The 23322-nt window shown below is 40.2% G+C and overlaps 1 protein-coding gene across 1 annotated transcript in view; it reads right to left on the bottom strand.

The window, feature by feature from the left end:
• XPR1 (xenotropic and polytropic retrovirus receptor 1) overlaps positions 1 to 23322 on the bottom strand; it is a 90666-nt gene that overhangs the window by 31350 nt on the left and 35994 nt on the right. Inside the window, exons 3-8 of the mRNA XM_087726905.1 lie at positions 20855 to 20956; positions 19790 to 20013; positions 15765 to 15914; positions 13534 to 13617; positions 10903 to 10984; positions 915 to 1102 (exon numbers count right to left, since the gene is read on the bottom strand). Coding sequence (XP_087583031.1) covers positions 915 to 1102; positions 10903 to 10984; positions 13534 to 13617; positions 15765 to 15914; positions 19790 to 20013; positions 20855 to 20956 — 830 coding nt within the window. The remainder of the gene's footprint in view (positions 1 to 914; positions 1103 to 10902; positions 10985 to 13533; positions 13618 to 15764; positions 15915 to 19789; positions 20014 to 20854; positions 20957 to 23322) is intronic.

Genomic DNA, 23322 nt, shown 5'->3' with positions numbered 1-23322 from the left:
CGTGTGTGGCCTCCTGTGGCCCCTGCACATGTGGGTGTGACCCCCCCCGCAGCTGCCCGGCCGCTGTGCATGCGCATGCAACCCCTCTGCACTCCCCCCATGCATGCACACATGACCTCCTGTGCTCCTCCTGGCTTTTGCATGTGCACGCATCTCCCATATGCAGCCTGTCCCTGTGCATGCACGGCAGAGACCCAAAAACCAACTGGCCAGTGGGAGCCGTACGCATGCACGGTGGAGCTGAGATGGGGCAACAGCCTGCATGCCCGGAAAGCGGGCTCTGCGTTTCACCTATGGCATGTGTACCATAGGTTCACCATCACGGGCCTACTCAGCATGGCCAGTGATGTGAGATGCTTCCATTTTATACAAAAATCTTAGAAGAAAACTTCCCAATAAATAAAACAATATAAGTGTCAAGGTTCCAAGTAGCATCCAAAAGTAAATCAGAGTCCAAGGCAAAGTATTGCTTGAAGTTCCAATTTGGTGGTACATCTGGGAAAACCCGAATCTGAAAGCTTCCCAATTTTCCCCACCCAGAAGGATGTTCAAGATCTTGCCCCCCCACACCCACAAATCCATCACATGGTCCAATCTTCCACTGCCATGCTGGCAGCTTCCACCCATCCAGTTCCGGTCAGGTGCAGAGGTGCAAAGACAAAGGATGACCTTGGTTTTCTAGAAAGAATTTTGTTATGGCTACATAGCATTTCACTCCTGCAATCCCAGCTTCCTTTTTCCCACACTAGAAAATGCATAGTAGAATCATAGAAAATATGGCAGGCCAAAGATCCAAAAGAAAATAATAATAATAATATGTGTTTAGCTAAAATCTGTTAAATTGAATTTATGAAGTCCTGCTTTTCAAAATAGGTACAGGAGCGTGTTAAAACACTTTGAATTATAGAACTTACCTCAAAAAGATGCTGATGGGATAAATTACTGCGGGGATTAAGCTCAAAGATGAGAACATGATTCACTCCAGCTTGCCTCCAGCCATATGTGTTAATGCCAAGGAGAAAAAGGAATTCTATCAGAAGAAAGCCCCCTCGATAGATTCTTATCAGTGGCCACACATTTGATGCATCCATTTTAAACACACCTATCAAGTAAAAGATGCAAATTAAACATATACAAAATGAACAACCTAGGAGAGATAACTAAGCAACTCTTTCTTTATAATAAAGGTGGTGCAGTGGTTAGGGTGCAGTACTGCAGGCCACTTCAGCTGACTGCTATCTGCAGTTCGGCGGTTCAAATCTCACCGGCTCAAGGTTGACTCAGCCTTCCATCTTTCCGAGGTGGGTGAAATGAGGACCCAGACTGTGGGGGCGATATGCTGACTCTGTAAACCGCTTAGAGAGGGCTGAAAGCCCTATGAAGCGGTATATAAGTCTAACTGCTATTGCTATTGCTAAAGGACATATTATTCTCTCTGAATTTAAAATTCTGCAATAAATGATATCTAAAAGGCACACTTAATTTCAGCAGTTATGTTCCCTCCTTAATGATCAGGACAGAGTCGGCTGATTCTCCACATCTGATGAACTACACTTCTCAGCAGGCTGGCCTAACCTGTGATGAACGCTGGGAATTATATTTCAGTAATATGTAGAAAGTTTCAGCAGGTAGCAACAGTGGGCTGATCTTGTCTGAATTTAGAAGGTAAATAGGAGCAGGCCTTTGTGCCATGATGGGAAATCACCAGGGAACACCAGTGTAACAGTAATAGCAATAATGTCCATATTGTTGGAAGAAATTAGCATAGTTCTGTCTGTGATTGTGCTTGAAGTCCTAACTTTACCTTGTGATGCACTTTTTACCTAGGTGCACATAGAGCAAGTTTCCTTATCCCGATCGAAACTTGAAAGTGACTCAGACATGACTCTTCCGTTTTCATTTTACTACAATATATGCAATATAGTCCTAGCTGCCTTGCATAAACAAAATGCTTTATTATGGCTATTTCAATGCAGCTGCCAGCATCAGCACAAGGATATAAAAGTTATTTCTCTTTGACGTTCCCTCGCAGTCGACACTAAGAAGAATTTAACCTTTGAGACAGACATTCCATACAACCCACATCATTAGTTGCTACAGATATAGGCTATCCACTTTTATAGCCAACCAAGATAATTCCTATTACTATCTTATGGCAGTAAATCAAAGCTTGTTTATTTATATTCCACCTTTATTATTTTGATAAATAACTCAAGGCAGCAAACATACTTAATGCTCGTTCACCTCCTATTTTCCTCACAACAACAAATATGTGAGGTAGATTGGGCGGAGAGTGACTGGTCCAAAGTCATCCAGCTGACTTTCATGCCTAAGGTGGGACTACAATTCACATCTCCCAGTTTCTAACTTGATGCCTTAAACAGTAAACCAAATTGGCTCTCAATATGCATTTCTACCTAATAATCTGTTTTCTTTGATGACCTCAACTTGTGACATTATAAGAGAGAAAACTGTTTGCTCCTTTTTCTTTATACCATTTATGTATTTACTTATTTATTTATCACCATATCCCATACGGACTCCCAGTTTCTAACTTGATGCCTTAAACAGTAAACCAAATTGGCTCTCAATATGCATTTCTACCTAATAATCTGTTTTCTTTGATGGCCTCAAGTTGTGACATTATAAGAGGGAAAACTGTTTGCTCCTTTTTCTTTATACCATTTATGTATTTACTTATTTATTTATCACCGTATCCCATACGGACTCATTGCCATCAATAACAGCAGCAAAACTACTTTATTTAAAAATAATACACACGCTGAGGTTTATAGCTAAATGCCCTTAATTTATTTAGTTAACATATCAATAATTTGATTACAAAACTATAGCATACAAAGTGATTTAGTGATTGATTGCAGTTTTTTTTCTAGCTGAAGGATACTACTAGGCGAAGTCTGTACTTAAAGTAAAGCAAATGCAACAATACAGGAGGGACAAGTGATAATGTGAATTTATTTGGACAAAAAAGGTTTAAAAAGAGCATGATCTCAGAAAAAATTAAGAATTTTTTTTAAAAAAATCAAAGAACAAGCACATAGCAAGTAAACTAAGGCAAAATATTTAGGGTAAGTTAAAATGATATTCTGGCAAGAGATTGTTCTGGTTTTGTCAGCTGGCAGTGACTATGTATTTTATAGTTCCTGAAATATCTGAAATAAAGATATAATAAATAACTTGATAATTGCCCTAGATTGTCTTGGCAGTTTTGAACAATTTCCAGGAAATCATGTGACAATGTGGAGCATGTTATGATGGCTCTAATTCCTATCACTAGCAGTCATCGTGGTCCATAGCAAGGGGTTATAAAAAGTCACAAAACATCTAGAGCTGTGATGGCGAACCTATGACACGCGTACCAAAGGTGCAAATGTGTGGGGGCGGGGGATGCAGGGGGGATGCACACGCATGTGTGGGGCGTGTCCGGGGGGTGCACTGTATTTTGGGTGTTTGGGTACGCACATGCGCATTCACACACGCACACGCTTTGGGCACTCAGTCCGGAAAAGGTCACTAGAGGATGCCAGGAGTTTAATTTTTAAAACTTTGCTTATAACTGCCACACACATCTTCCCAGAAATAGTATTCTGTACCTTCGATGTGATAATAAAAGGATAGTAGAGTATGCCTAATGAAGCTACTCTTGGAGATTTGTTTTTTTAATTTATTTAAACTCTAATTATTCTAGTCGGGGATGTCAAACTCATAGCCCGTCAGCCGGATTTGTCATGCGCTGGCCATGCCCACCCATTTTAGAGAAGAGAAAAAGTTGTGATATGTTCCATGACAACGTGATGCTGCGAGTTTGACACCCATTGATTCATTTAAGCTATTTTATTTTCCTTTTCTATCTTATCTATTCTTTGTAATAGAGCTTATCAAAACTTTACTTCTGAACAAGCACTCACATGATTGTTATCTAATGGTAAGAACCACAGAGATTTTGTTCAGAACTAAATCATGCAAGGCAACTTCCCCTATTTCCTTATTTGGTTTCCAAGAGGAAGTAAAAGAAATTCTACTGCTATTTCTCTTTATAAGCTTTGATTTCTCCATGAGCCCCTGAAAAACAGTCTTTATACACTTCTCTGTTTTTAAAAAAAGCAGGTATAAGTGAGAAGATTGCTAAACAGTTGAATTAATTAGTGCCATTGTAGATTTCTCATGACTGGCATAAGTTATCCCTTGAACCATTTAATACTACTTCAGTCAGAAAATTTTAAACAGTAGTAAAAAGTAATTGAACGTCTGTATATTTTAAGATCTACATTGCCAACTATATTAAGACTCCATAAGAGATAAATGAACATAATTCCAGTCTTGGCAAGGTAAGGAATATTTAGAATATGCAGCATGGGTACTGTATGTATGGTGATGATTATAAATTAGAAAAAACAAAAGAACTGAGAACACTTCAAATTCTCTTCTAATGACTCTCTTTCAGCTTTTCAAATACAGTGGCAGACATAAGCAGCAATTTGGCAGTAGGAATACAGTATACAGTATCTTCTTTCAATTCTACCAAAATATAGAAGGTAATCTCATGATAGAAAAATAAATCAAGAGACTAAAAAAGACAGTGTAAAATAGATAATTTCAAATATTTTAAAATATGAGTACCAAGTTGTGGCACAGACAAAATTCTTATATATCTTATGTGATTATGATTTAGACTAGATTATCAAAAAAATCAAAAGGAAAGCATTCTGTCCCAAATCCTACATGGTGGCATCAGCATCTAATGGGAACAATGACACACACAAGAAATGGGAAACAAATGGGAAATGTCCAAAGATATATAACATAGTCACATCTGATTTCAAAATGGGAACAAGATCCCTATGAGATTAATAATAAGACAGTCAATAAATCTAAATGCTTGGTATTAATTTGAAACTGCTAGAATGCATATCTTTGCAATGGGGGTTGGGGATCAGCCACTAAGGATGCCAGCGTATTTAATAAGCAGAACCAAAAAAAGCTATAAAGATCCAGAAGTATTGTTTTGTAAAATGGACATCTTGCTAAAATGAAGAGAGAGAAGTGGAATATATGATCTAGTCAATAGTAAGACAAGATGTGAATAAAGGAAAAAAATATGCATGCTTCAAAACTGATTCAGAAGAAGTGCTTCAAGATCTTAGGCAGTATGTATCTGCTATTCATTAAAACAGCGCATTAGCTTGGGAAAAAGATGTGAATTTTTTAACAGTTTATTAATTTTAATGAGTAGATCCTTTAAAGGAGCAGCATCTTGTCAAATCCTGAACAACAGAGAGGTCATGGATTTATCAATGGTTTTAAACACTTCCCCAGAAACATTTTCAAGGCATGCACAACCCTTAAAAAGTTTTCTCTAGATATCAGATGCAGGAAACTAGCAACTACTTTGACAAGTTAAAGAATGAAAATCTACTGAAGAAGAGTCATTGCAGAGAACATGTTTCAGATGGATTCAGCAGATTTTAAACTAAAAACAAATAACCTAAAATAACTCCTCCCTCCCACCCACCCAACAGATCTATATCCACTTCTCTTTTATCATTGTCTTGCCTCCTCTGTGCCCCAGATATCAAAATAGTATTTAAAATGTACATTATCTGGGGTTTGGGGGTCATAGTAAACATTAATCATTTAAAACCAGGCAGCCCATTCTGGATTTGTAGGCAATTTGTAAATAAAAATCAGGAGGCAGAAACCATAACCAGGACAGTCTTTGCTAAGCATTGGCTGATACAATAGCTGTGTTCTGTTCTGGATTATGAAATTGACTTACACTCTTTTCTATCTTTTGGGTAGCTACAAACTAATGGGACTGCCCTGAAAAAAAGCCTCATCTGCTGAAAAATGCAGTTGATCAATTGCTAATGGACAAGATCAGTTATAGCTGGATAACGCATATACTGTATTGAGGGATATCTCCATTGGCCTCAAGTTCAATTCAAGATCTGGTTATTACCTATAGCAACTCTTATTGGTTGGCCCTTGCTACTTCTGGGATCATCTGTTTAAAGCCAAATCTGCCCGTATAGATTGATCAGAGAGAACATGTTGTGAATCTTTTCATGAGATATTAAGGGGTATAGAAGCAGATATTGTCAACCCCCCCCCCCCCCGAATAGGAGGGTTGACACCTAGTTAATATCAAGAAAGGTGGTCATTTGTAGAGAAGGGGGTGCCCTCTAATTGGGAATTTCTGTCTAGGACAAGGGTCCCCAACCTGTGGGCTATGGCCCACTACCCGGCTGTGGTCTATTAGCAATCAGGATGCATGACTGGTAGGCCGGCACACACACGGGTGCATGTGCAGCCCCATTTGTGTGAGGGGCGGGCACATGCACTCTCCACTCACACAAATAAAGCTGTGTGCACGCACGTCCCTGCCCCTCACACAAAACCATCTCCTCTCCACCCCTCCTGCCCATGCTGTGCTAGTCCAGAAAAGTTGAGGAACAGTGGTCTAAGACATGTCCAGTTTTAACACAGTTCATAGCAATAGCAATAGCAGTTAGACTTATATACCGCTTCATAGGGCTTTCAGCCCTCTCTAAGCGGTTTACAGAGTCAGCATATCGCCCCCACAGTCTGGGTCCTCATTTCACCCACCTCAGAAGGATGGAAGGCTGAGTCAACCTTGAGCCGGTGAGATTAGAACCACTGAACTGCAGATAACAGTCAGCTGAAGTGGCCTGCAGTACTGCACTCTTAACCACTGCGCCACCTGGGCTCTGAACGAATGATGCTTTTATACTTTCCTAATGCTATCTGTAGATATTACATTTTTATATATTGTTTTAAGTTTTTTTGTTTTAAGGTTTTTTTTTTTGGTTTTTTTATAAGCTTGAATGAATTCATTGCTTTATAATTTTATAAGCAGGTTAAAAATCAATAGTATTTTTAGGCGGACAAGTATTTTCCATTTCTAACTACCTTCCATCTCCTTTGTTTGTTGCTAAGATTTATACTCCAGGAAGTCTTACTAATAAGACCTAGCAACAGTTTCCAATTAGATGATAAGATTTCCGGCTATTTGCCAAATTTAAGTCTGTGAAGAAAAACAGGACTATCTTGAATTCAATGAAATAGACTTTGACACTCCTGGTCTAAAGGCTTCCCTTCTCACTCCTTTCTATCACCTTCTGTTAATGCTAGGTGGTTTTTTTTAAAAATTAGTTTGTCTACAAAAATGTTACTCTTTCCATCTTTCCATGTGAAATTTTGCATAGTAGATCAAAACAAGAAAAGAACAGAGAAATATCTTAAGAACAGTAGGCTGTCCTGTTATCTGCTTTGATTTGCGAAGTTACTAAAGTAAATGCTTTTACTATATGATCTCAAACATCTGAATGCAAATATTTGTTTTAGATTAACAAGATTAACTTCTAAGATATTGCTGAAGATCTGATTCAGGGAGATTCACATTGCTGAATTATTATTCCATTGTTTCATAACTACGTTTTGTAAAAAGCTACATGTGGATGTCTCCTGGATTTGTTTTAACCATATGAAAACCAGATAATTGTGGAGTCTCACATAAATTACGTCCACTTATTTCAATACTAGTTATTTTGTTTTGTGTCATTTTTGTAATATGTCTATGACCGTAGCCCTGATTGTATGGATCTTAGCCCCATAGATTTTAAATAGAGCAAACAAAATTTGGCAACACACTTTACCCCAAGGAATGAAATAGCTTGTTGTTTGGCAAATTAGTATGAATAATGTTCACTAACTTTACACATATTTATACATAACATATATTACATGCATTTTACATACCGGCAAAATATCAATCATTTTTTAATATTATTTAATTCTAATCAATATTACTGTCCACCATTACTTTGTTGAATTGAGAGTTTACTGTACCATTACGCTGGATTGATCCAAAGGCCACTCCCAATGCACTATTTACAACCAAAATTTACAAAGCTGTTTAGGAATCAGATTATGCTACAACATTGCAACCCTCATTTATACTACAATATGCTCTCAGCCATCAAAAGACTTGTGTTTTTCCACTTTTAAATTAGCAATTGAATACAAACACACAGATGGTTCTAAGGACATCCAGAATTCAAATAAGCAAATGACGCTAGTTTGAAAAGAAAAAATTAAAAAACATTGTAAAAGCCCATTTGCAGAGAGGAAATTGAAGATGTGATATTTGAAAAACGGAATTATTACTTTAGGAAAACTATACTGAACATCCAATTCCTTTCCTTTTTTAAAATATTACTTTTCTAATTATTCTCTAATGATAAAATTTTTATATATTGCATTAAAAACTACATTAGCAGGCTTTGTAAAGTTCATGTTCTCAATACAGTGGTAATATATGGAGTGACAGTTTCATATTGAAACCCAGGAGCAAGCCCATTCTGTTACTCCACAGCTCAATGGCATCAGAAAGCTTTACCCCTTACATTTTTGAGAGAAAGGTTTTCTTTTTTTTAATGCACTTTAGTTTAATAATTTGCACAAGTGATTGATGGAGGCAGGAATTTCTTACCCTACGGGAAAAAATACTAATATACTCTTTCTTCTTGCCTGTTCCTTCTCCACTCCTTATGGCTGATTTCTGTATTGATCCCTTTATCTGTATCTGCAGGACTGCAGATTACAGTCCACTAGACCGATTAGATCCCACAGACTAGGCCTCCTCCGAATTCCATCCGCCGGCCAGTGTCGACTGGCGACTACCAGGAGGAGAGCCTTCTCTGTGGCTGCTCCGACCCTCTGGAACGAACTCCCCGTGGAGATTCGAACCCTCACCACCCTCCAGGCCTTCCGCAAAGCCCTTAAAACCTGGCTGTTCCGACAGGCCTGGGGCTAAAGAGCTGTTGCCCCCGTCTCGAATGGTATGACTGTTGTGAGTTTTAAATTATATATTGTTATGCTTGCTGTTTTTTTAAATTTTTGTCTGTATCCCCCTTCCTTGGTTCGAGTTGTGAGCCGCCCTGAGTCCCCTTCGGGGGAAAAGGGCGGCATATAAATATAATAAACTGAACTGAACTAAACTGCTGCTAACCTGTGAGTTAGCTTTGTGCAAAAAGTGTTCTGTCACTCCTCAGCAGCCCTGTCTCCTCTATTGCCTGGGCTATATAACCTGTGCAGGAGGCCCTATCTACCATTCCACCTTTTGTGCTGCCTCTTAATGATGTCAGTGCAAAGCATGTGTTTGTTTGTTTGTTTGTAGTTTATTTATAGGCCGCCCTTTTCCCTGAGGGGACTCAGGGCGGCTTACAATCAAAAAAAGGAAGGGGAGTGTAGGACAATACAAAAAAAGAAATGTGCACAAAGTAAATTAGACAATAAAACTCAACATTCACTCAGCATTCGGGAGGGGCGAAATAAGATTATCCCCAGGCCTGACGGGTTAGCCAGTTCTTGAGGGCTGTACAGAAGGCCTGGACGGTGGTGAGGGTACGAATCTCCACGGGGAGATTGTTCCATAGTGTCGGAGCCGCAACAGAGAAGGCTCTCCTCCGAGTAGTCGCCAGTCGGCACTGACTGGCGGATGGAATACGGAGGAGGCCAACTCTATGCGATCTGATGGGACGCAGGGAGGTAATTGGCAGAAGGCGGTCTCTCAAATAGCCAGATCCACTACCATGGAGCGCTTTATAGGTGGTGAGTAAGACCTTGAAGTGCACCCGGAGACCAACAGGTAGCCAGTGCAGCTCACGTGGAAGACATAGGAAGGGGCAGAGGAACATGGGTTACTCTTTTGTCGTCATTGTCATCCCCGCAACATTGTGGTTTCCAGCCTATTTAGGGAGTACAAGTTGAATTAATCTGCTACCCCCTCCCTCTTTTCATTAATGTAACTTCTAAAACATCCATCTGGCACCCACCTGTCATGTCTTTGGCAATGCACAACTTGCACACCTGCTTGGAGCAAACCTGCCTATATCCTATCTCTTCCTCTGTTTGTGTCTGCCTTCTTTACCTCTGTGACTGCTTTCTTAGAGGAGGCCTGCCAGTTTAATGCAAAAATAATACCGAACGCAAAAGCAGTGGCAGTTCCAGAGGGCATTTTTAAAAACACATTATGTTTTCTTTTCAAAGGAGAAATAATCATGCCTGGAGGGCCCTAGACTTCTATGCAAAGCTCTAATCATCTGACAAGATGAAGAGAGGCGATGAGAAGGGAGAATGAGTGCTGACTTATTTTATTGTGGCCGCCATAGGAAAAAATAGCACCAAAAGCAACTTTCAGTCTGCCAGTGTTTTGCATGCTGTTTGCTGAAGCATTTAAGAACATTGAAGAAAAACTGATTCTAAGGCAAGAACTTTCCCCACTCCCTCCTCAACTCTAGTAAATAAGAACAGCTATCTTTAAAACCACATAAATAAAGGAGAGATTCCAGGAATTATGTGAAAATGAATTCAAATGAAAAATTATGATTTTATACATTGTTATACATTGTTATACATGTATAAACTTATAAGGCTCTATGGTAATTTAAACTGACATATTATGATTTAAATCTTAATTCTTAAAACTACATTCTATATTTATTTTCTGTGCAAGCCTAATCCCAACAACAATATTCACTTTACTCAGGGAGGATTGTGACATTCATTTTAAAAAGTTACAGTATTGCAAGTTTTTGAGATTTCCTGGCTTAAGGCTAGTTTACATTTGAGATTTTAAAAGCTGCTGAATATTATGATATAACTCAAGCTTCATTGTTTCTACAGGAACTGGGAAAAAAGTTTATTCAAAATATTATTGTGAGCTTAATACCTTTATTTACAGTAGATATTGAAGTAACTTGATTTAAAACTAATCCTATTGTAACCTTAAAACTACACACACACACACAAACAAACACACTCCTGAAACCAAGTCAAGTTTACTTATTGAAAACTAACCTGAAAGAATGAGGGTGATATTTAGCACAATGAATATTCCACAGAACAATCCGACCCTAAAAGTTGTCCATGCTGGTGCAGGCTGTAGAGAGAACAGAACAGTTTTGATCTTAAATATCTAAGATTTTAAAAGATTGTACTGATATTATCAAACTTACTGACGTATCAGTTTGCAGGCAAACCAATGATTGAATTCCTTTCTGCAAACTGAATTCATTTATGTAGCTGCTGTGCTTATTAATGAAAGTTAATCTTAGACCTAAGCTATATATGGTGAAGATATGCGTCTAAATCTCCCGAATCTTACTTATACTCAAAAGGACGACTATCCTGCTGGCAAAGAAATATTGAGGAAGGAGATGCAGGAGTTTAATGCTTTCCTTCCACTGTAATTTTCTCTTAAGGTTTGTGTCTGAGCTGCTGCTTGTTCCGGTGAGAGAGAAAAATGCAATTATCCGAGCAAACGGCAACATTTTTATGGATGAAAACAAGTCCAATTTAGGGAGACATACTGAAGTCTTTACAAATACTTTTATACTTGTTTTATACTTTTAGAGCAAGCTGTTTACTTGCTCTAAAGTACAAATAAATATTGAGAAGATTGAGTTTATAATTTTGCTTTGTAAACACTGCATAGCTATTATATATGGAGATAAGCAGCAATACATTAATAATGGTCAAAAGGGGGCTTTCATAACACCAGGGAGGGAATTAAATAGTTCAAGACATTGTCAGGTTATGTGGGCCCTAGCACAGTCCTAGTTATACCCCATTATTACTAATAAGAATATAGTTATTGTTCGTTGCTATTTATTTATATCCTGTCTGTACCTTTTTTAAAAAAATAAACAAGTCATGGTGGCAAATATATCTAATACTCCTTCCCCTTCCTACAGTCCACGCAACAGCCCTATGAAGTGAATTGGGCTGAGAAAGAGTAACGGGCCTAAAGCCACTCAGTCAGGTTTCATGTCTAAGATGGGACTAGAACTCAAGAGTCTCCTGGTTTTTAGCCTGGTCCCTTAATCCACTAGACCAGGGTTGTCAAACTCGTGTCGTCACGGTGGCGTCACGTGACACATGGGGGACTCTTTTCCCCTTCACTAAACTGGACTGAGGCAGGGCCAGCAAGTAACGCATCTGACCCATGGGCCGCGAGTTTGACACCACTGCATTAGACCAAGTGGACTATAACTATACTATACTATATACTATACTATACTGCTGTGGCTCGGCAGGAGCCTTTGGAGCTGCTATCAGATTCTGAAAGCGAGGGGCCCTATGAGTCAGGCCTGGAGGAGGAGGAGGGCCCTGGACAGGGTTCTGACTCCGAGCAGGGCTCAGAGAGACTAGTTGGTCCCCCAGGTAATGACTGAGCCTTGGATCAGTGGGGAGGAGACAAGAGAGGCTGACACAGAAACCTCCTGTGAGTTGTTTCGGGATGCACACACAAGAAGGGCTGACCGACCTAAGGAACAATTGAGGACTCACAGGAGATGATAACGAGCAGCTGTTGCTCGTTAGGATCTCCTCCTGCAGATAAGAGAGACTGATGGTGCCACGCCCTGGTTGCAGAAGTCAACGTTCCCCATTTGCATGCAACCTTCGAGAAAAGCACTTGGATAAGTGACTTGATTTATATAATCCTGTTTTGTAGTAGTTTATGAGTGAGGACTTTTGCCAGAGCATTTATCTGTGTTTATTTTGGGCTCGCAGCCAGCAAGAGCCGGGAATGATAAAAACATTCCTTGGAACGTTCTGTTTGGTTTCGTTTCTGAACGGGCAAGGTGGGGGTCAGAACACTATACTATATACTATATACTATAATATACTAATTATAATCAACAGTCGTTTCTTCTGTGGCAGGCTTATCCACAGAATCAGTATTGAATGGAATAAGCATTAAGTAATTACTCGGTTTTGATTGGCTTGAGGCAGGTATCATTTTTTTTAAATTCAGACATTGCTGTACACAGCATTGGATGCCAAGTATTTGGGATGATAAAGTATGACAATGATATAATGTCAAGAAACTATTTAGCTCTCATGACATGATTGTGTCAATCCTCCTACTGAAAAACTTTCTTCAATGGAGAAGCTGTCTTGCAGCTGTAAAGCTGCTAGGGCCACTGTCTAATCAAAATCAAAGCAGCAGTTAAGTGATTAAGACAATGCTTAATCACTTAAGGAAGGAAAAAGGAAGCAGTGTTGGAAAAGGAATGAAGCGCAATTGGCCTCAGCAGACATTAAAAAAATGGACTAAAAGAATATTTTGCTTCAAATGAATGACTAAGATCTCCAAGAATGACTTAGCTATATAAAACCTTCTGCTTTTCTGTTACTACTGCGGTTTTACAGAGCTCTTTGCCTACGACTTTTAATAGGAATAAACAGCAGAGGAAACTAACAAAATAATTAATTGGAAGTACAAATGAACTTTTTTTAATTCTAGCATCCTTTCTATTCTGCCATGACATATTAATGCCTTGTCTACTTCCACAATTTTTAAAATGAAAATTACAAAGAAAAAAAAGCAAAAGGTAATTCAAGATGTGAACTTGATGCCAACTCTTAAATGATGTCCATTTATCCAAGGAAATATAGTGAAGAACCTTCTTCTATTTCCATCACCTGTGCTGCCCCTAGTGGTGGGACACGTAATCGTTTCATGGCTTTCTGTCGGTCACCATCTTCCAATTCATTGGTTACCACTGTCTAAAAAAAAAAAATAGATAAAAAGCTATAACATAGTTTTTAAAAAACATGAAATAAGTGCTAAATGTTCAACTCCTTATTTAAAAATATACGGGCGGTCCTTGACGTACAATCATAGTTGGGATTGGAATTTCCATCATTAAGGAATATGGTTGTACAGCGCAATGTCATGTGACTGTTAGCCATGGCAAACTTGACAGGCCCAGCTGCCTAACTCCACACACACAGGTTGAGAAACAGAGGGTGATCCAGGTGAACAGTGTGGGGGTGCCACAAGGGTGGGGGAGGCATTGAAAGGTCTAGCACAGGCCATGCATAAGTTGGAGAGTGGGTTCTGCAATGTGTTGCAAGCGTACCTCACCTCCATCTTCCCTGAGTCTTCAAACCACCCAGTATTGGGTTGGTGTTCGGGGCTCAGGACCCCACACAGCACCCCGAGGTTTGGGGAAATGGTTAGAGTTTTAAAGGAGATTTGGGTTAATGTCAGGGTTCCAAGTAATACCCCCAACTAAAGAGGATTCCAAGGCTTGAAGTTCCTCAAAGTTCCATTTTATTAGAGATGTCATGTTGGCACATCTGGGAAAACCCAAATGTGAAAGCTTCCAGGTTTTCCCCACCCAAATGAAACTCCAAGCCCTTACCCAGCACCCACATGTCCATCCAAACCAGGCACCATCCCAACTGGAGATGCCTCCCAGTCATACCCCTCCATCCCCCCAGTCATACCCCTCCCAGATGCAGGGCAAGATGTCCTTGACTGTCTTGAGAAAGATATGTTATTATGACTATATATCTCCCATACTCCATATAGTCCCGCCTCCCATTTTCCCACAGCATTGAATGTGGCAGGCCTGAAGGCCCAATGCAGAAGATGGCTTTCAGACTTGACACTTAGGAGGCATGGGATAGAGGGTACAAATTACTTGCATGCATATGTAGGAATGCTGGGGAAAGGACATACTGAAGCTCGGGTGCTTTTTGGCGTGCACCACAGCTCTGGGGTTGCAAGAGCTGCAGCACAATGCCCAGCTACAGCAGTGTGGTTCAAAGGGGCTTCTTGGTGTTCTGCAGCTCTGGGGCTGGATGAATACCAGGCCACAGTGCAGCATGAAACCCAGCTTCAGCTCAGTCATGCAAAAGGGTTTTCTTGGGTCCTCCTACTCTGAGGTTGCAAGAAGCACAAAGCCCAGTTCCACCAGTTCCACCAGCATAGCACAAAGGGTCACTTGTCCGAGGGAAGCTGCAGCCATACTAGCCCAGTCTCAGTCACTGGCAACCTCCCCCTTTACCGTGAACTCCATGCCCTAGCTTAGCTTTGCCATCTTCTCCCTCCTTCTGCCAATGAAGCGTACCTGGTCAAGGCAGCTGCTGGCCACACCTTCTCCAGGTATCACTAAGAAACTGCCATGCATGGCCTGGGGGGAAAACCCTCATGCAACTAGCAGTTGCCTTCAAAGGGACAGACCTGGTGTGTTTGATCAGCAGCAGGAGCAAGAAGGCAAAGCTCTACTAGGACATCAAGGGCTGCAGACTGCAGGGGAATGCAAGAAAATATCAGTGGAAGAGGCAGGCATTGAGGGAAACTGAAGTGCCCCTTATGGTTGCAAGTGTGCCAAACACCCAAAGTTTGATCACGTTCAGCGGGGCTAAAACTTAGAACGTTCACAGAACAAATGGTTGTTAAGTCTATCACTACTTGACTGATACACGACTGGTATACAAATACTACTTGTATCAAAAATGACTTTACTTAGTAGGATTTTAATTTCTACAAAATCATAAACCTGCCATATTAGCACTGAAACAACCTGGCTCCCAAATACACACTGGAATCGGTTGATTTGAGTGTTTCCTGGGAGATTTTATTTCTAGATGGAAACATAAGTAGTGGTAGTAGTACTGCTCTAGACCAGTGTTTCTCAACCTTAGCAACTTGAAGATGTCTGGACTTCAACTCCCAGAATTCCCCAGCCAGCGAATGCTGGCTGGGGAATTCTGGGAGTTGAAGTCCGGACATCTTCAAGTTGCCAAGGTTGAGAAACACTGCTCTAGACAGTTCATTTCTAGAAATAATGTTAACATGAACCAATACTGGCCCGTTTTGGAAGAGGAGATTCTAGAACCATCCCTTACGTAGTAGGCTATACCTCTGTTTCAGAGATGAGCTGATTGATTTTCTTGCAAGTATAGAAAGGAGCCACTTCAACATGAGCCACCCTCCAATCAGCTCCTCGTGGTGTCTCCAGGATCTTATCATGTTTCTTCAAAATCTTACGGAATCCTGTGAAATTTAGATTCTAAAGATAAAGATAAAACACAACCATGTTACTTGCTTGGTTTCTGCGCATATTACCCTTTTGTTTGATATCAGGGAATGGGGAAGGGAAATAAATCACCTAGAGGAAGAAACTATAAAATCTTTTCCTTCTTTAAGAGGAACATATTTTGCATTTTTCTATCCATAATAAAGCTAGTCTTTTTTTTCTTTAAAATTAACAAAAAATTACCGTATTTTTCAGAGTATAAGACGGACCTTTTTCCCTCAAAAAAGAGGTTGAAAATCTGTGTGTGTCTTATACACTGAAATCAGCATTTTTTGCCTCCCAAAGCCCCCCCCCTTCACCAAAATGGCCGCGCATAGCTTTTAGGAGGCTTTCAGAGAGCTTCTGGGGGCTGGGGAGGGCAGAAATGAGTGAAAAATTGGCCGGTTTTTTACCCAATTTTGCTTCCCCAGGAATACTCTATAAGCCTCCTAAAGGCTGTGCATGCAAAACAATTGGGCCGTTTTTGCGAAAAACTGGCCTTTTTTTGCTCATTTTGGGAGGTACCCCCCAGGAGCACTCTTCAAGCTCCCTAAAGGCTATTCATGCCTTTTTAAAAAAAAAAAACCTGGGCCCATTTTAGTAAAAAATGGGCCTTTTTGGGAGGTTTGCAGAGTGCAACCCCCCCCTTTTTATTTGCCTCTTCAAAACCATGGTGCATCTTATAATCCGAAAAATATGGTAAACCCAGCTAAATCATATATTCCCTCATAAAAGATTGCTGTTATAGGAGTAACCTTTTGTAAATTGCATGTTTAAATTAAAATGCCAGAGCTAAAGTCTGCTTGTAATCCACATTGTTGTCCTTCAGTTTTGTACATAATCATGCATAAAATTGATTGTAATCACTAATAGCAACTCCAGACTTCATACAGACAAAAACGGAGGATTAGAAACAAATCGACATTCCCAATTCACTGACTGCTGAACACATTTTTGAACACCTGGCATATAAAGTGCTGTTTATTGAGAATAATTATTGGAGAAATTGAATATTTAAAGAAGAAAGTTGTTGGGTTATCAGAAAAAAGCAAATAAAGAATTAAAAATTAAGGATATGGAAGTCTTCACTTGTTTTTAACTCATACATGGGACAGTAAAAGCACTGTTGTTATTTTAAGCCTATGGCACATTATATTACATTTAATCACCAGGTACATGGAAAAGTGTGATTTATTTTAAAGGTGTAATTTATTTTAAACGTAACACTGAGTATATGATTGCTTATTTGTATTTCTTTTAATTTTAAAAAACAGTGCAATTGCATTTAAGAAATAATGCAATAAACTCAATAGTTTGTGGCAGCATATACATAGTAACAATAAAACTATATCACTGTATCATTATTATAGGTTAATATATAAGCTAAAAAAGAAAGCTAACCTGTTATAGATACAAAACTTTATAGTAAGATAAAATATATATTCAAAATCAATCTATTTTTTTTTCAAAAAGAAAAAGGGGGAAATCATATAAAATAGGAGGGAAAAGCTTCCTTATAAACTGAACATCCAAAAGATAATAATTCTTGGAAAACGATCTCATTTAGGCTAGTTGGTAATTTCATTTTCAACTCTGAAACAAAACAAAGAAAAGAACCAAAGAAAATATAGTGCCTATGGGAAGAGTTACAGCAGCTCTCCTGAAATTATTTTCAATTAAATCGTGCCTGGAGTGATTTCATAATCGAACTCAGTAGGATAGAAAAGCAAGGAAACAATTTGGAGATGGGAAGAGGAAACTAATATATTAATGATATATATTATCTTTAATAAGAAATTTTAATTATTCTCTCTTGAAGAAACCTAGCAATCTCCCATGAGAGCTATATCTCGTTCAACAAGCCTAAATGAAAAAAATAAAATGAAGTGACAATTTCAGGCTTAGGTTTTTATTTCTGGGTTGAATAACTTTGATTACTCTGGGAATAATTACTACTTCTGACAAATCTCAGCGACACGAAATGTTTGACAAGCCTAATACAACATCGCAGTGCTGAATTCTTGCTAGAATCTTTCTGTTCCAACTGTATATTTTGAGCAATAAGGAGTTAATCATAAAAAATATTAAACTGTGGGGGATTGAGTGAGAAGAGAAATGAAAAAGATTACTGCTTTCCAAACGATCCATGTCATGTTACCAGAGATAAAAGATCCCAGAGCTTCTCCTCAACTCTCTCTCTCTCTCTCCCCAGAATATTTATATGGACACTGATTATTCCCCCCCCCCATTTTTGTCAAATAAAGAAACTAACTACAGGCAGTCCTCGATTTACGACAATTGAGCCCCAAATTTATGTTGCTAAGTGAAACAATTGTTAAGTGAGTTTTGCCTCATTTTGACCTATCTTGACACCGTTGTTAAATGATTCTGGCTTCCCCATTGACTTTGCTTGTCAGAAGGTCATAAAAGATGATCCCATGACCCTGGGACAATACGGAACCCTGCAAATGTCATAAATATGAACCAGCTGCCAAGCGCCTGAATTTTGATCATGTGACCATGGAGATGCTGCAATGGTCGTTAGTGTGAAAAACGGTCATAGGACACTTTTTAGTGCCGTTGTAACGTCAAACAGTCACTAAATGAATGGTTGTAAGTCAAGGACTACCTGTAGGGCTAGAGAATAAAGGACAAATTAACTAGTTATATTAATGATGATCTATTGATAGCAAGCCAATCTCTTTAGTTCAAAGAAATTTTTAGCATGCACTAAGGGACCATAAGTAACATTGTTAGGAAGAGGTATTCCGTTATCTGCAAGATGATTTTCACACGCATTATAACTGAGCTCAATGTTTTTGTGTCAATGCACCGGTTGCCATATTCTACATCTGAATGTGGAAACCTGTGGCCAACAAGGTGCATCTACCCTTAACATGTTTTGTATTACTCCAGATAGCCACTGCAAAATTAGCCTAATACCTAGTTTTTCAAATGTTGGTGGGAAACAAAAAGATTTTGCTAGTCATTATCCAGCCTTCTTGGTGCACCTTGAGCGCTCCCGGCTACCATAGATGGTTGTCAGTCACGCGCTCACCCACGTGCTCCTATTCAAGATGGTGGCCGCCAGCCTGCGACCCGAGCCTCTCTGAAGCTGGAGAGCGCTGGGGCGATCCCCTGTGGATCCCCAGTCCTCCGGAGTCCTAATCGGCGTCTGCAGTCCAAAGGTCTCTCCACGCACTCCGATCGGTGCAGAGGCTTCCTCCCCTCTTACGCGACCGTCCGGCCGCTTGGGAAGCGCGCGCGTGCTAGCAGGGCTGCAAGGCCTTCGCTAGCAGCGCTGAGCACGTTGGAGGAGAGATGGAGCGCTGGAAGCTTCTTGGTGAGAGAAAAAATGCTAGAGGAAAAAAAAACTTACACTAAAAAAACCCCTAGACTTCCAAGTGAGGGAGAGTCAGGAAAACACTCCTTCTGGGCTGGAGTCTGAGGTTAATCTGGGAGAGCAGAAGGCGGATCAGAGGTGTGGCCTCAAAAAATTATCCTCAGACTCCAGGGCAAAAGGGCTGGGTTAATACCCATCTGTTACTCCTCCCACACCTCACTCTGGAAACACAAAAAGATTTTGCTAGTCATTAGATAAATTTAAACCAGAAAAGTGAAATTTTTTCTGAACTGATCTAAAGGGTGAAAGGGTATCTGGGAAATTAATTGTGGGCCCAAGCTCTTTTTATATGAAAACTGTATCTCAGTCATAACCATACAAGCCATATAAGTATCTGCGCTAATTGAATCTTAACCAATAGCTATATGATTGACCAGATAAAGGCAATCTGGTTGCAAATCTCTCACTAATCAAGATTAATCCCATCTTAATCACTTGAAACATCCTTTAATGATATGATCAATACCTGATAATTCTGCAGTAAGATGAGGCTGAGGTAGAACTCGCTGAAGGCCAGTTTCAGGTCTTTGATGTTCCTATGATGAACACGTTCCTCATGAGACAGATGGAAGACTGGCTTTCTACGTTGCCGCAGGGTAGTAACACCACTGGTTTCCTTTTGTGCATCCAAAGTTGATTGCAATTCATTCTGTAGTGTAGCAAATCTGCGCTGAGCTTCGGCCAGTTTTTCTATGGAATGAAAATAGAGAATATGTTTATATATTATATTAAGTAAGCGCAACGCAAATAACACCAATCATGTTGCGCTTCTCCCGAAGGAGCAGGTCAGCAGCTAGTATTTTATAGCACAGATGGATGCTGAAATAAAGAAAACCCAGCTGTCATTTGATGGGGTTGTTTCCTCTACAAGGTGATGTTGGGGAGAGTGTAGTTCATTTAACTACAATAGCAATAGCAGTTAGACTTATATACCGTTTCATAGGGCTTTCAGCCCTCTCTAAGCGGTTTACAGAGTCAGCATATCGCCCCCACAGTCCGGGTCCTCATTTTACCCACCACGGAAGGATGGAAGGCTGAGTCAACCCTGAGCCGGTGAGATTTGAACCGCCGAACTGCAGTCAGCTGAAGTGGCCTGCAGTACTGCACCCTAACCACTGCGCCACCTCGGCACAATGTGGATGGGGATAATTAATTCATAATGAATAATGCAAGTGTGTCCAGTTAAGTATCTTATAAACATACAACTTTAAATGATATAATGAAAATATACCGTATTTTTTTTCACTATAAGACACACCGGACCATACCAGAAATTCAGTTTTATAACTAAATACGTTATAATATTACGCTTTAGGAAAATTCTGCCTAATTTGAAATATGCTTTGGTTAAATAAATTAGGATTGGGAGCTTAGTTTCTTCTGCTGTCCAAAGCTGTATATTCTTGCCTTCTTCCGGGCAGAGTAAAAGGAGCTTCTTAAATAGGGTAAGGTAAGAACTATTGCAAAATATGGTATAGCCTTGCTATGGCAATTGCCTCTTAGGAATCTGATGGACCAAATGATGTCTTACCTGAATAAAATGTGTTGATTTTGGCAAGCTCCTTCTCACAAGTTTGGAAAAACTTTTCTTCAAACTTGGCAAAATATCTCTTTACAGTATCTTCATCTGTGACTGGGGAAACAGGTAAAAAAATAGAATTTGCAAAACGATTATTGAAATCCATTCTGATATTAATCTTAGTTTTCTCAATTAATATCTATGTAATCTTTTTATCTGGAGGAAAGCCATTTCTTGGGAGTCTGTAACATAGTCAAGAAAATGAAATCATTAGACGCCTTGAAGAAAAAAAAATCCCTCAAAATTTTAATGGGTATGTCTTAGTTTTTTATAGCAATACCAGTTCGACTTATATACCGCTTCATAGGGCTTTCAGCCCTCTCTAAGCGGTTTACAGAGTCAGCATATCGCCCCCAACAACAATCCGGGTCCTCATTTTACCCACCTGGGAAGGATGGAAGGCTGAGTCAACCTTGAGCCGGTGAGATTAGAACCGCTGAACTGCAGAACTAGCAGTCAGCTGAAGTGGCCTGCAGTACTGAACTCTAACCACTGCGCCACCTCGGCTCTTTTAAAATTACAATCATTTAACAGTACCCATTAGAAATCAAGGAGCTGGTGATATAAGAATTATTGTAGGATATTTTTCTCCTTTATTTGTTTTAATAATGGAGACCAGAATACCTGTCAATAAAGGAACAAATTGCAATTTACCTCTGAGATAACCATTCTAGTAGGTGAGCATGGTATTCCTTTTCCTTTTATCCCGCAATTTATTCAGGGGGTTTTCTATTGTAATAACTATACAACTGCAAACTATGGCAGATTCAACAAGCAATTAGAACAGTACCATATCTTCTTGCTTAAACTTACAAAGCCTTTATCATTTAAGCATTTATTATACAGGGTTATTTTCATTTCTATTACTGTATTAATGCATAATATAACACATATTTTTATATGTGTGTGTTATACACACACACACAAACACACACACACAGACATTTTAAAGCTATTTTTAAGCTATTTAGGATGTGTTATACGATTTATTTTCTGGGGGAAATTTAAAAACTACACAGATCTGATCAAGTTATTACTGCAAATATCTCCTACTGCAGGAAACAAGATGTGGTCAAGCTTAAGTTTATATAATTTTTGCGATAGAGGTGTAAAACGTATTCACAGAGGAAAAACAAACTTGATTCATACTGAAATGCCCTAAATATTTTGATAAAATAGATAGTATTTAATATTTAATATTTAACTAGGACACCTTAACTAGCAAGATACAAATTTTCCTCTCTTGTAATTGAAAACAAACCTCTAAACCATGACCTCTGATTTAGTGCTACTCAATGTGCCACTGGAGGAATTTACAATTTATGTAATATAATTGATGTCTACTCAGGAGCAATGTTCCCCCTAAGCTGCGCGGCTACACGGCCACGTACGTGACAAGCAAATGCCACGCAGCAGTTTCCAACTGCCCTGCAGTGATTTTTAATGTCACAGCGTGATGTACATTTGATGGAAATCAAGCCACTGGACTCTGGACTTTAGTCTGGAGAGTGGAGACTAGATGTAGGTCGAGTGACATTAGACGAGTGTCAAATGACAAGCAGTAGGCATATTATAAATACCGTGTTTCCATGAAAATATGACCTGTCCTGAAACTAACGCCTTGCCACATTTTTCGCGTGGGCAAAAATATAAGCCCACCCCTGAAAATAAGCCCCCTGGACAACTGCCCCTCTGGCCAGGCAGAACACCGCTCATCGACCTAGCGGGATCCTGAAAGCGCCAAGCCGCGGGAGCCAGGAGGGGAAAGGCGCTCACGTTGCTTGCCGCCTTCGGGATACTGCTAGGTTGGGGTGTGGCGTTCTGCATGGCTGGAGGGGGGAGTTGCTGGCGGCTGCTCCCTTGCGAGCAGGCTCCTGAAGAGGTGGGCACAGCCTCAGGGCGAAGTAGCCATGAGATGCTCACGAGCAACCACCCGGCAAACCCCCTCTCCAGCCGGGCAGAGTGCCATTCACTGACCTAGGGGGTATCCCTAAGGCGCCAAGCCACGTGGCGCTCTGCCTGCTCCCCAGCTCCTGCAGCTTGGCACATTAGGGATACTTCCTAGGTCAGTGCATGGAGCTCTGCCCGGCTGGAGAAGGGGGTTGTGCAAGGGCCTGTTCTGCCCCCAGCAAACATGCTTCCCAGCCTCACCATGCCCTGGCCCAGCTCTCCGTGCAGAGCCAAGGCACTGCTGCTGCTGCTGCTGCCGCACTCCAAGCATAACTTCTTCTCCAGCTTCCAAACTCCAAAATTCGGCTGCCAAGTCTTCCAGCACCAGCCGTTCTGGGAGTGCGCTGTATGGTTGTGGGCCAGCTGCTGGAAAACTCTCTGTCTGGAAGATGCTTTGTCCAGAAGACTCTGTCCGGCAGCCAGCCCACCACCATACAGCACAGTCCTAGAGTGGCCGCTGCAGGAAGACT

The sequence above is a fragment of the Thamnophis sirtalis genome, unplaced genomic scaffold, assembly GCF_051295495.1.
Source record: "Thamnophis sirtalis isolate CommonGarterSnake01/CBP01778 unplaced genomic scaffold, rThaSir2_p1.2 scaffold_12, whole genome shotgun sequence".
Taxonomy (NCBI): Eukaryota; Metazoa; Chordata; class Lepidosauria; order Squamata; family Natricidae; genus Thamnophis; species Thamnophis sirtalis.
The sequence above is the reverse complement of the archived record's forward strand: the minus strand, read 5'-3'. Positions and strand labels throughout refer to the sequence as shown.